The sequence below is a fragment of the Mesocricetus auratus genome, unplaced genomic scaffold (genome assembly GCF_017639785.1).
Source record: "Mesocricetus auratus isolate SY011 unplaced genomic scaffold, BCM_Maur_2.0 Super-Scaffold_100007, whole genome shotgun sequence".
Lineage (NCBI taxonomy): Eukaryota > Metazoa > Chordata > Mammalia > Rodentia > Cricetidae > Mesocricetus > Mesocricetus auratus.
The window spans coordinates 13,852,341-13,866,594 of record NW_024429191.1 but is presented as its reverse complement, the minus strand read 5'-3'; the positions used below and the strand labels follow the sequence as shown (position 1 = coordinate 13,866,594).

General features: G+C 42.5%; 1 protein-coding gene across 2 annotated transcripts in view; it reads left to right on the top strand.

The window, feature by feature from the left end:
* Window positions 1–2,000: 2,000 nt before the first annotated feature.
* Ranbp17 (RAN binding protein 17) overlaps window positions 2,001–14,254 on the top strand; it is a 323,547-nt gene continuing 311,293 nt past the window's right edge. For both annotated transcript variants that reach the window (XM_040748431.1, XM_040748430.1), the window contains exon 1: window positions 2,001–2,152. In XM_040748431.1, the coding sequence (XP_040604365.1) occupies window positions 2,135–2,152 (18 nt within the window). In that variant the 5' untranslated portion in view covers window positions 2,001–2,134. The remainder of the gene's footprint in view (window positions 2,153–14,254) is intronic.

Genomic DNA, 14,254 nt, shown 5'->3' with positions numbered 1-14,254 from the left:
GGATCTCTGTGAGTTCAAAGCCATCCCAGTCTACAGAGCAAGTTCTGGGACAGTGAGGGCTACACAGAAAAACCCTGTCTCAAACACCAAAACCAATTGGGCAGTGGTGGCACATGCTTTTAATCTCAGTACTCAGGAGGCAGAGGCAGGTGGATCCCTGAGTTCAAGGTCAGCCTGGACTACGGAGTGAGTTCCAGGACAGGCAAGACTACACAGAGAAACCCTGTCTTGAAAAACCAAAACCAAATCAACAAAACAGAGAAAAGAAAAAGAATTTGATTAGAGCTTTGGAAGTTACTTAAAAAAGTAGGAGGAGCCAAATGAAAATATTGGAATTGAAACTGTTATAAGTGATGAATTTAAAAGGGGTTATACAGCAGTTTAGACATAGAAGAATTGAATTTCTACGGAGTGGGCAATGGGTCAGTAGAAAATACTCAGTTTTTGTTTTGGGTTTTTTTTTTTGGTTTTTGGTTTTTACGAGACAGGGTTTCTCTCTATTGTTTCGGAGGCTATCGGTCCAGCCCGGCCTCGAACTCACAGAGATCTGCCTGCCTCTGCCCTCGAGTGCTGGGATTAAAGGCGTGTGCCACCACCGCCCGGTGAAAATACTCAGTTTTAAGCTTGTATGTATGCACAACACACAAGAAATACAAGAGTACAAGAGGCACAAGTAATACATGAAAAAGTTTTAACATACATGGACTTGGTGTTACACAATGAGAGAAAGGTGAGCAGAATGGTATTTAAAAGGAATACTGGTCAACGCTTTTCAAAAGCAGATGAAAAATGTCAGATCACATGAGAGAAACTATGAATTTCAAGCAGAATGAATATAACACACAGCTTTAGTGACAAACTCAACCTGGTCAAGGGCAAAGAGAAAGAAAAAAAAAAACTTCAAGTATTACAGTATAGTATCTTCAAAGGGGCAATAATCAGATTGATGGCTGACTCCTAAATTGGAATAATGACAACCAGAAGACAATGGGAGGTCATCTTTAAAATGTCGAAGGCTTAGAAAACAATTAAATGACTAATAAGGAATTTTATACCCAGCAAAACTACCTTTAAAATTGGTGAAATAAAAATGAGTTTGTTGTCATTATACCTAAACTGTAAGAACTATTTAATGAAAACTTCCCCTAAAATACAAACGACAAGGTCCCCAAAGGAAATGTAGAACTCTGGAGAAATGAAGAGTGACCAGGAATGAGCGCCTCTGATCCCATATCTGTTCTAATAACACCTTATCCTAATGGAATCATTTGGTGTAAAATATAAGGTTCATATAAAACTGTAGACAAGGAGTTACAAGCAAGTCAGAATTTTACAATTTAATCCTGCATATACAGTCAGTTTAATTTTAACTTTACTAAGTTTAAAAAATTTCACCAAACAATGGGAGTTTGGCACTGGGGGATAGGAGTTAACGACATCTGTTGCATATGGGGGTCAAAATCTGTCAGCATATTAGAGGACAAGCACATCTGTGGAGATTTGGGACTTGGGACCCATGGACAATGTGCTCGTTTCAGAGTCCTGTCAGATTTACTTATTATATGTATGCAAATGATGCAGGAATCTGCTAAAGCAGTTGGTTCTCCACAAGCTGGAGCTGCAGGCATTTGTGAGCTTGTGGGTGCTTTCCATTGCTGAGCGGTAGCTTCGGACCATGTCTATAGCAGATTTAAGAGTCAGCCGAAGCGAGCCGAGGCACACACCTATATGCCTGTACTCAGGACGCACGGAGATGAAGATGACCATAAGTTCGAGGCCAGCCAGGTCCACATAGTTGCAGTCCGGGCAGGTGAGATCGTGTCTTCAAAAAATATGTCTGCTGCCATGGCGGACAGTTGGGTCGTGGTGGTGGGTTAAAGGGCAGAGGTCGGAGGCACACACCTGAGGAGGCAGCGGTTGCAACAGGAGCGCACCGGCAGTTGGGCGTAGGCGCCCTGAAGACACGCCCCTCCACCCCTTCAGCCCCGCCCACTCCCGCTCCCGGCTCCAAGCGGAGCGCGCCGACGACTGGGAACGAGCAGCGTGGGGATCCCGCGGCGGTCGGGCTCGCGCGGCGCCCTTGCTCCCCCGCCCCTCGGCCCTAGGGCCGCGCGGCTCGTGCCGCTCCGGGAAGATGGCGCTGCACTTCCAGGTCAGTGCGGCCAGGCTGCGGGCCTGGAGCGCCGGCGGCGGGCGGTGGGGGTCCCAAGGCCGCGACCCCGAGCACAGCCCCTTGTCCGGGGACGGCGTGGCGGCGGGAGCAAAAGAGCGGGCTACGCTCGGCCGCCGGAGTCTGCCCTCGTCGGCGCGCCTGCAGCGGCGTCCGGGCAGGTGGGAGCCGGGGCGGAGGGACCGCCATCCGCCCCTCACGCCCAGCCCACGGTCGGCGCCCTCCCGGGGAGTCTGAGCTCGGAGGCCCGGGTGGCGGCAACGCGGCAGCGCGGCTAGAGGACTGTCATTGGCCAGAGGCGGGCGGGCGGGTCGGGGCGCGGCGCGGCCGGGAGCGCGCAGCCTCATTGGAGGAACCTCGGGGCTGGGCGCGGGCACCGCTGGAGGGATGCGGTGCCGGCTGCCTAATGGCTCCGGGACTCTTCGAGTCTTCGCCCCACACAGACGTCTACTGAGCCTCCCCACTGTGTCTGTACAGTTGCGGAACGTTCTGGGGATGCAGGGCAACATCAGCTACCACGCTTGTCTTTTTAGAGCGTGTGGTAATTACTGCACACGTGAAAACTGTTATGGTAGAATTCGTCACGGGATATCGCGGGAGCACAGAAAGCAAAGCGGGCGGTCATTCGCGTGTGCGGAGTGCAGCCTCTACTTGTTACTTGGTTCTTACTGCTGGTGCATACGCCTCAGTGCAAACTCCTGCTTTTTACTCTCAGGAACATGGGAATTGTAGGAACTGTAGATGTCCAGGTAAAGAGGAAAGGAAGACTACAGAGGCGGAAAGGCGAGTTGGGCTAAGCAAAGAATTGTGGAAGACCTTGATATACTTGGGCAAGCCTGTTCCTTGGTCCTAAGACTGATTTGGAAATAAAGAGCTCAGGAGAGGTTGTGGATGGCAGGTGACCTTAGAGAAGTAGGCAGGGTCTTAACTTGTTGACAGAGTGTCTGAGTGTTACATTCCCTTTGTACACTTATGAAGATCCTCTGCTACTCCTTTATTATTTCTTCTAAGGGGAATTTCCAACGAGGAATGGAGAATTTTTACAGGAAGAACTTACTGTGAACCGTAAATAGATAATGAGATGTACATAATACAGTATGTCTTGAGTAAACTATGGAAGAACTTTATAACTTTTTTGGACTTGGAAAGATGGTGCCTGGCAAATTGCCAAATCCTGGGAGCCCTTCTTCATACCTAAGTTCAATATTAGAAAGAATTAGATGTTGATACCCAAACTGGTCATATCATTCCCAGAAATATACATTAAAGTGACATTTTTAGGGCATTGCTTCAGTGTCTTTTTCATACTTGGTAATTATGTGGCTTATTGATCTACATGTCCACAGGGCATCATTGCAAGTGTGGACTGGCCAGCCAGGCTCCTTGAGTCCATGCCTTGGCTTCCAGGAAGGCATCATTCCTACAGTCAGTTCAGTCACAAGCACCCTAGTTAGGAGCCAGTGAGTTAGGGTACACTCTGCTCCAAAGAAGAAATGGGTCCGGGTTATCTTTGAGGAGGAGGTCCAGGTGGAGGAGCACAAGGAGCAAAGACAGACTTGGGAATAAGTAGCCTTACAATGATATTGGAGAAAGCTTAGTGGACTCTGAGGGTCTTGCTCTCTGAATGGTTTTGGAATCAGAGACTGTTAGCTGTTCTCTTTAATCCCCACTTAGGCTGGATGTTCTAGAAGTGATAGAAACGAACAATGTTAGTGTGATGAAGAGTGGATTTTGAAAAGTAGTTGTTAGTCTGGAGTCTGGCAGTCACCGGATTACTTTCCCCTCCTGTCTTAATCCACAGTTGTTTCAGATATTTTCTGCCTGTAGTTTCAATAGTGAGATTTAGAACAGCTTTGGTTACTCAATAAGTGAGTATCAGATTCCAAAGCTTGTGCCCACTCCATTGGGGCAGTCACACACACACACACACACACACACACACACACACACACACACACACACTCACTCACACCTTTCTACTCATTCTTAAGCAGCCTCTGGAGAAATCCAGGACATTGGAGGCCACAGTAGTTGATTTTACTTACTTGGTCCATTTTTTGAGTATTAGTAGAATCTTTACAGAGAAGCAGTTGATAGAACTTGATGAGTATAAGTAAATTGGTATGTACCTGGAGTTGACCAGACTGTAGTTTAAGACACAGTCCATAAAACTCCTGCCACCACCAGCAGATTCAGGGACTACCCACAGTCACCCAAAGGTCTGACAGTTAGTTCATCAGTGGAGCTCACTGAATTCATCAAAAGCTATCAAGTTCATAATTGTGATTCACTATAGGGAAAGAATGCAGATTAAAATTGGCTAAAGGGCGGATACACAGAGTATAATCTATGAAGGTTCTAAAGTACATCTTTTGTACTCAGGACAGGATATTCTCCGTCCTCCATATTGTGTGTAATACTACAAGATGGGAAGGCTCACCTATTCTTTAGTATCCTCAGAACTGGTTGAGGCTTCATTACTTAAACATGACAGATCATTTCTAGTTCCACTGATAACCTGTGACCCAAAATCATCACCCTAAACTAAAACCCTGAACCTGTGACTACCAGGTATGTTCAGTGCTTGTCCTAAAAAATAACTCCTGTCAACTGTGACATAGATTATCTACCAAAAATTGAGGGCAAAGGCCAGACCTCTTTTTGTTCGAGACTTCTGTCTTAGGAGAAACACCATGACTTACAAAAGAAAACATTTAATTGGGGTGGCCTACACTTTCAGAGGTTTAGTTCATTATCATCATGGTGTGACATGGTGGTGTTCAGGCAGACACGGTGCTGGAGAATTAGCTGAGTGTCCTGCATTTTGGCTTACAGGCAACAGGAAGTGGTCTGTGATACTGGGTGGTATCTTGAGCATATGTGAGACCTTAAAGCCCACCTCTACAATGACACACTTCCTCAACAAGATCACACCTATTCCAACAAGGCCACACCTCCTAATAGTGCCACTCTCTTTGGGGGCATTTTCTTTCAATCCACCATATTGCACTTCCTGGTTGCTTTCAAAGGCTTGTAGCCATATCATAATGCAAAAATGCATTTAGTGCAACTTTAAAGTCCACAAAGTCTATTACAGTCTCAACAATGTTTAAAAGACCAAAGTTCAAAGTCTTTTCTGAGATATATACAGTCTCTTAACTGTAATTTCCTATAGAATAAAAATCAGAAAACAAATCACATACTTCCAACATATAATGGATATACATTACTGTTCTAAAATATGGGAAGGGAGTATAGTGAGGAAATACTAGACCAAAGCAAGACTGAAAACCAGCTGGGCAGACTCCAAACTCTGCATCTCTGGGTCTGATGTCAAAATGCTGTACATCTTTCAGCTTTGTTGACTGCAATACACTTCCCTCTTTTGGGCGTGTTTCACCCCATTAGTAGTTCTTTTCATCAGGTATCCCATGGCTCTGTCGTCTCCAACATCTTAGGGTCTCCAAAACAATCCAGGTTTCAGCTTCACACAGTAGCCTCTCTAGGCCTCCATACAGGGATACCCCTGACACATTCCTGGCCTTTCCTTAGTCACAGAGGATGGGTCTATAATGCTTTTTGTCTATCCTTGACTCTAAAGTCAGAACCATGTGGCTGAAGCTGCCAAGTTCTGCTGCTTGCTGGGGCTGGAATGTGGCCCCCTTGTTCAATTACCTCTTCACCAGTTTTCTGTTTTAGGTAAATTCCTTCACTACCTAAGCTTGGCTGTCCTGGAATTTGTAGACCAGGGCTGGCCTCAAACTCAGAGATCTGCCAGAGTCTACCTTCTAAATGATAGGATTAAAGGTGAGCAGCACCACACTTAGTTCTAAGCTTCCCTTTAATTTCGTTTCATAAGTTGGAAATTTAGCTGAGTGGGATCTTGCCCTGATATTATTAGCACTCCTTTTATTCCATTTCTCAAGCTGTTTGTCTCCGTGAACACAGGGTTTAGCTCCATTCCATTATCAGTGCTCCTTTTCTCCTTAAATTTTACATTTTGTGATTTACCTTGCTCATTCTGCTTCTTTTCATTACAAGTCTTCATTAGAGCTACTACTAATAACCACATGACAGAGTCTGTACTAGGCTGTTTTGAGATTTCCTCTGCCAGTGGAATTAATCCAAAACTTTTCACGTTAACCTCAGGTAGCCACTTTACTCTCCAAAATATCACAAGAGTGATCTCTGTGCAACATACCAAAATTCTTCTCTGAAACCTCTTGAGCCAGTGTCCCTCAGCTTAATTCACTCTTGGCACTCTGTCTTTCATGCTCCTATTAGTATGGCCCATTAAGCAGTACTTAAAATGTTCAACTACTTTTTTAATCCACAATCCCATGGCCCATATTCCTTCAAACTAAAGCATGGTCAGGCTTATCACATCAATACTCCAGTCCTTGGTACCAACTTCTGTCTTAGGGTTTTTATTGTTGTGAAGAAATATCATGTCCACAGCAAACTTTTTTTGTTTTTGTTTTTTGAGACAGGGTTTCTCTGTATTGCTTTGGAGGTTGTCCTGGAACTCCCTTTATAGACCAGGCTGGCCTCGAACTCACAGAAATCCACCTGCCTCTGCCTCTCGAGTGCTGGGATTAAAGGTGTGTGCCACCAACGCCTGGCCACAGCAAACTTTTATAAAGGAAAAACATTTAATTGGGGTGGCCTACATTTTCAGAGGTTTAGTCCATTGTCATGGTGTGACGTGATGGTGTTCAGGCAGACATGGTGCTGGAGATGGAGTTGAGTGTCCTGCATCTTGGCTTGCAAGCAACAGGAAGTGGTCTGTGATACTGGGTGGTATCTTGAGCATATGAAACCTCAAAGCCTGCCTCCACAGTGACATACTTCCAACAAGACCATACCTACTCCAACAAGGCCTTAACTACTAATAGTACCATTCCCTTTTGGGGGATATTTTCTTTGAAACCACCACAACCACTTTTTAAAACAAATTTCTTCTCTCATATTACATCCCAACTGCAGTTTCCCCTCCATCCTCTCCTCCCAGTCCCCTCCCACTTTACACATTCCCCCATCCATTTATCTTCCATTTCCCTTCAGAAGAGGGCAGGCCTCCCAGGGATATCAACCAAACAGGGCATATCTAGTTGTAATAAGACTATGCATGTCTCCTTATATTAAGGCTGGATGAGGCAACCCAAGTGGAGGAACAGGGTCCCTAAAGCAGTCAAAAGAGACAGCCTTTTTGTCTCTTTGTTAGGAGTCCCACAAGATCTCCAAGCTACATAACCATAACATATATGTAGAGGGCCTAGGTCAGTCCCATGCATACTCCCTGATTATTGGTTCTGTCTCTGTAGCCCCTATGAGCTCTGGTTAGTTGATTTTTTGGGTTTGTTTTGTAGAGTCCTTGACTACCTATAATCCTCCCTTCCCCTAATCCTTCCTTCCCCTATTCCTCAAGATTCCCTGAGCTCTACCTAATGTTTGGCTGTGAGTCTCTGCAATTGCTCCCATCAGATGCTAGATGAAGCATCTCTGGCAGATATGTTAGGCTCAGATCTATACATATAGCAGAATATTATTAGGAATCATTTCATTGACTTTTTTTTTTTTGACTAGTCATGTTTGATTCTATCCTAGGTCTCTGGGCTATCCATCCTCTGGGTTCTGTCACTTCAGACAGTGTCAGGCATGGTTCCCTCTTGTGGCATGGGTCTTAAGCTAGACCAGTCATTGGTTGGCCACTTGTGCAAGGTCTGCACCACCTTTTCCCCCGGTACATCTTGCAGGGAGAATAAATTGTAGGTGGAAGGTTTTGTGGCTGGGTTGTTGTCCCAATCCCTCCACTTGAGGCCTTGGCTGGTTACAGAAGATGACTGGTTCAGGCTCCGTGTCCTGCATTACTAGGAGTCTTAGCTAGGGTCACTGTCATAGATTCCTGGGAGTTTCCATTGCACTAGGTTTCTATCTCACTTCTGAAGTGCTCCCCAATTGCAAGAGGAACTAAGGAAAGGAAAAACAGAAGACAGCATGAAGCTTGTGAATCTACGTCCTGGCCTGGAACTCCATCACTACAGGAAAGGGATACTTGGGGTAGAACTCTGCTAGAGACATGTTTACTTTGGTTTCTACTGGTTGGATGTTATTTTTAGTACCTTTCTGGAAAGCTTTTAAAGACATATATGAGGGTAGGTTAAAAGTAGGAATTAGACATTGTTGGCAAGTAGATGATGACTAAAGAATAAAGGGTGTCAGGATGGCAGATGGTGAGGGAGGTGCCTGTTGCATGTAGACTTGTCATTGGCTCAGTCTTGTCTGTTTACTCTATGACTCTTGTGCAGCTTACATGCATGTGTCCTGTCAACTTCAGTTTTTCTGTCTGTGAAAATGGGCACACTAAAACTATATGGTTCACAGGAGTCTGGTTTCAGAATTGACTCAAGAAAAGATGAGAATACTCTTGTAAACTGTGAGGTACCTGAAGGACTATTCAGTTGTTGTGAAAGTACTGTAGTTTTGCATTGTGGAAATTTGTCATTTGAGATTCTTAATACATATGGTTATGTTGTAAATTATTTTAATATGAATTTCTCACTGTATGCTTTTTGCTAGTGATGTTACTGTTTATTTTAGATTTATATTATGGAAATGATGAAGACAAAAAGCAAATTTAAGTGATTTTTTAAAAATTTTAGTTGTTAATTGCTGTCTTAGGGTTGTTAATGCTGTGAAGAGATACCATGACCACTGCAACTCTCTCTCTCTCTCTTTTTTTTTTTGCTGTTTTTTTGAGACAGGGTTTCTCTGTATTGCTTTGGAGGTTGCCCTGTAGACTAGGCTGGCCTGGAACTCACAGAGATTCGCCTGTCTCTGCCTCCCGAGTGCTGGGATCAAAGGCGTGGGCCACCAGTGGCCGGCTCACTGCAACTCTTAAAAAGGAAAGCATTTAATTGGGGTTGGCTTGCAATTTAGAGGTTTAGTCAGTTATCATCATAGTAGGAAAGGTGGCATGCAGGCAGTCATGGTGCTGGAAAGGTAGCTGAGAGTTCTACATCTTGATCAGCAGGCATCAAGAAGTAAACTGAGATATGGCGTGACTTGAGCCCACCTCCACAGTGACACAGTTCTTCCCAAAGGGCCACACCTACTCCAACAAAGCCACACCTTCTGATATTGCCATTCCCTATGGACTTATGGGAGCAATTACATTCAAACTACCACAGTTACATGTGCCGTGGCGCATGTGTGGCGGTTAAACTACAACTTTGTGTATGGTAGGGTCTCTTTTTACATGGGTTCCAGCCACCTGCTAAGCCATTTTGTGAACATTTTTTTGTTCAAGTCTAAAATGGATCAATGGCAGCAGAGACAATTTCAACAGAGCATTTGGCCTATGATCTGCTAATGAATATACAGTGCAGTGGTGGTCCAATAAAGTTTGCAAAGGAATTGAGAGCTCTGAAGTTGAGGAGCAATGTGGCTGGCCATCAGAAGTTGACAGTGGTCTATGGAAATCAATCTTTGAAGCTGATCCTCTTACAACTACAGGAGAAGTTGCCAGAGAACTATGTGGACCATTCATGTTCTTTTTGACATTTGAAGCAAATTGGAAAGACAGAAAAGCTTGTTGAATGGATTCCTTATGAGCTGACTGAACCTTTTTTTAGAAAACTGTTTTGAATTAGTGTCTCTTACTCTTAACAACATTGATAAACCATTTCTTGATCAGATTGTGACATGTGACAGAAAATTGGATTTAATATGATAATTGCTGATGACCAGCTCAGTGGTTGGACTAAGGAGAATCCAAAGTACACCCCAGAGCCAAACTTGCACATAAGAAGGTCGTGGTCTACTGCTAGTCTGGTCCACTGCCAACTGAAATTTGGTTAAGCCCCTAGATCTGAGATGCATGCTCAGCATATCCATGACATGTACACCAAAAGCTGCAGCACCCACAGCTGGCATTGGTCAGTGATCAGAAAGGTCCCTCTTCTCCAGGACAAACCAGGACTGCATGCTGCACAATCAGTGCTTTCGTAGTTGAATTCATTGAGCTTCAGACTTTTGCCTCATCCACCATGGTTACCATGTCCACTTGACCTCTTGCCAGTTTACTGCTACTTCTTCAAACACCTTGACAGTGTTTTACAAGGAAAAAACACTTCTGTAACCCACAGGATGTGGAAATTGCTTTCTAAGAATTTGTCTGATTCCATATCATGGGTCTAAAGGAGTATACAAAGTTATTTCTCATTGGCAAAAATATATATTGCTTTGTAATGGTTCGTATTTTGATTAATAAAATTGTGCTGTAAGCCTAGTTATAATTATTTAAAATTCACAATTCAAACCTGCAACTCCTTTTGTACCAATGTAATATCTGATTCATTGTTGAAGGAAGTGTTAGTTCCAAGAGGCCCAGGAATAAGCCTTCAGGGCTGCTTAACTAACAGAAGAAGGAACAGTTTGTAGGAAACAAGTAACCTCAAAATGAAGGCAGTGTATACTAGGGGCAGTCATGAAGCTTGATTCTAGAAGGCAGGAAAGATATAGAGAAGTAATAGAAAAGAACTTTACAATCTATTGCAGTGAGATATTTGAGGCTTATCTGTTTTAAAGATTATTAGCAAATTTTGTTTTGTTTTGTTTTCTGGAGCAAAAGCTTTTTTATTAAATATAATGGTACATAATATATGTTTTATACTGCAATAGGATGAGTTTTGACATTTATGTACATCTGCAAAATTGTCATTAAAATATGAAAATAGCCATTACGCACGTTTGTTTCCCTGTTCTTATGTTTCTTTACTGTCCTCCTGGCTGCCTTCTCCACCCCTTCCTCACTCCTTTGCTGTCCCTTCCACCCAGCCAAGGAGCCAGTGACCTGCTTTCTGGTAACAAAGCATCATGCAAGCATATTTTTGTTATGTGGCTTTTTACTTAGTATTCATCTGTTGATAGAAAATAACGCAAGACTTTCTGTATAGAAAGAAATCGCATTTGGGGGCCAGTAATTGTATGTCAAATACAAAGAAATAAGTCCATAAAATTGGGAGGACTTAGGTTTTATTCTTTGTTGTTTTTTGAGACTCACTGTTTAGTCCTGTCTGGCCTGGAATTCATGATGTAGACCAGATAGCCTCAAGTTCAGTGTCTGTCCCTGTGTTTTGAGTGCTGGAATTAAAGGCTGGTGCCGCCATGCCTGGCTAGAAAGATCTAGTTAATCTGAAGTCAAGATCATATCATTGTCTACTGGTTACTTTTGGAGGTTTTCCAGGTCCAGTTCTTCTCATTGTATTTATTATTTATGTGTGCTTCTGTTGTTGACACTATACCTTATAGAAGCTTTAATAATCCAAACATGTCAATAAATTGGGATAGGATACATTTCTGAGCTGTTCTCACCATATTCTCAGACATTAGTTTATAACAACTAAGATGAAAAATTTCAGTCTGCTATGAAGGATAAAGTGACTGTTCTCTGGAAAACCAAGTGCCAGTCAGAAAATTGATGGTTAGCGATGTCTGGGTAATACCTTTCTATCAGGGCAAGAATCTTTATGTGTCTGGAATAGTTTAACATTTAACATCAGAATTCTTTTTTAAACTATTACAGTAACAGAAAACTTAGTGCCCCCTTCAAATCTTTTATAAAAGTTCAAACTTTTCCCTTTCAATTTTGTGCCACTTGTCATTTGTTAATAATTTTACATATTGGTCCTGGAGAGATGGCTCAGTGGTTAGGAGCACTGGCTGCTCTTCCAGAGGACCCGGGCTTGATCCTGTCACCCACAAGATGGCTAACAATGTCTGTATTTTCAGTTCCAGGGGCTCCAATGCCCTCTTCTGGAACCAGTGTATACATGTAGTACACAGATGTACAAGCAAGTAAAACACCCATATACATAAAAAATAAATATTAAAACACTCATACATGTAAAATAAATCTAAAAATTTTAAAGTAATTTTAAACATCTTTGGAGATAAAGGGTGATTGGTAATGCCAACTGAACACTACCTATCTTTCTACCTTGAAGTTTATTAAATCAATATAGCAAAGCAAATAATATCCAGACCTTACCACAATCTTTCTTAATAGGCTTACTTAGATACTTAGATATCATTAACTTGACTAATATTAACATATACACATATATTTTGTTTTGTTTTAGAGAAGGGGTTTCTCTTTGTAACAGCCCTACGTGTCCTGGAACTAGTTCTGTAGACAACCAGGCTGGCCTCAAACTCACGAGATTTTCCTGCCTCTGCCTCCCAAGTGCTGGGATTAAAGGCATTCACCACTACTACCCAGCTTTATTTATATATATTTAGAAATTATTTTCCTAGGTCTTTTGTAACATGCCACAAGCAGGGTGGCTTAAAACTCAAATTTATTGTTAGTTCTGAAGACCAGAAGACTGAAATAAAGGCCGAAGAGGGTTAGTTCCTTCTGGAGGCTTTTGTATTAGCATCTCATCACTTTTGGCAGCTTTGGTACTCCTTGGTTTTAGATATATTTCCAGTCTTTGTCTGTCTTCCTATGGGCTTCTCCTCGGTATCTCTCTGCATCTGAAATAGCCCTCTTGCTTTCTCTTTCCAGAAAATTACTCTTTTTTTTTTAAAGAGAGAGTAGGGATAATGATCATTAAAAGTATGACCTACTTCCATGTTCATGAGAGTTACCTTTGCAAGGAGCTTTCTGAGGGTGCAAGTAAAATGTTATTTTAGGGGAGTGAACACTAGTACCTACGAGACCATTCGGTGTTTGGGGTTCTGTGTCTTGCTGTCAGATTTCACAGTGCTTCGAGAGTCCCAGGCAGACACTGACATGTCCCCACCTGTATTGGTGCACTGACAGAAGGAATGTCCTAGCTTCATGATCAATCTTGATACTTGCATACAGTTCCGGAAAGGGGGCCAGCATCTCCCACCTGTTAGAGAAGACTTTATTTTGTTTGGAAATTTCCTATGAAGTTCAGGATAGCCTTAAATTCTGTCTTCCTGTCTTAGCCTCCTGAATGCTGGGATTATAGAAATGTACAACTATGTCCTTCCTTATAAGGATGCCAGTAATTTGGTTTAAAGTTAGAGTTAGTGCCCACTCCAGATCTAGGGTGATTTCATTCAAATTCCTTGACTAAGGGTTTATAAAGACCCTATTTCTCTTTTTCTTTCTTTCTTTCTTTCTTTTTTTTTTTTTTTTTTTTTTTTTTTTTGGTTTTTGGATACAGGGTTTCTCTGTATTGCTTTGGAGGCTGTCCTGGAACTAGCTCTTGTAGACCAGGCTGGCCTGGAACTCACAGAGATTCGCCTGCCTCTGCCTCCCGAATGCTGGGATTAAAGGCGTGCAACCGCCACCTCCCGGCTAAGACCCTATTTCTAATGAAAATTATATTCATAGACTCTGAGGGTTAGGAATTAGACCTGTTCTTTACAATGTTGCTATTTAATTCTAAGTGATGAATGTAGGATAATACTTCTGCCTCCTCCCAGATGGCTGGATTACAGGTATGTGGCACTGTACCTGGTGAGGTACTTTAATGAATCAATTTGAAACTTTAGTTGTGGACTCTATCTGAAAATTCTTGAGTCTTGGCTACTGGGTTGTGGCACACATAGGGAAATGAGAAAAGAGAGAAATGGAAACAAGGATGGGAGTCATGATGTCTCCTGTGTGGTGCTTGGATATATGAGGGGTGTCAAGTCTACTGTAACTATAAGCTGCATGTAAAAATTCAGACCAAAACTCAACAAAATTGGCATTTCCTTTGGGATACCTCATTATGTTCATTTGGCTACCTGTGTATGAAATCTCTGCCAATATTTTTGTCAAGTATGTAATTCAGGTTCCAAGTAAAATAGTTTGTTTTAGTAAATGGCTTTAACAAAATTCTATTAAGCTGAACTCACTTGGTAGTTCATTGTTTCCATGTATTCTATATCAGGTGACATTGTATGTAGACAGAATGAGTTAGTCTTTGTGCTTATAAGATGAAAAAAAGAACCTATGCAATAATTAGTTAGAATATTGTTAGAACTATTGTAGGATCAAAAATCATGACCTGAAACACTATGAGTTCAGAAGGCCTAGATAATTGTCATCCATACATAGTT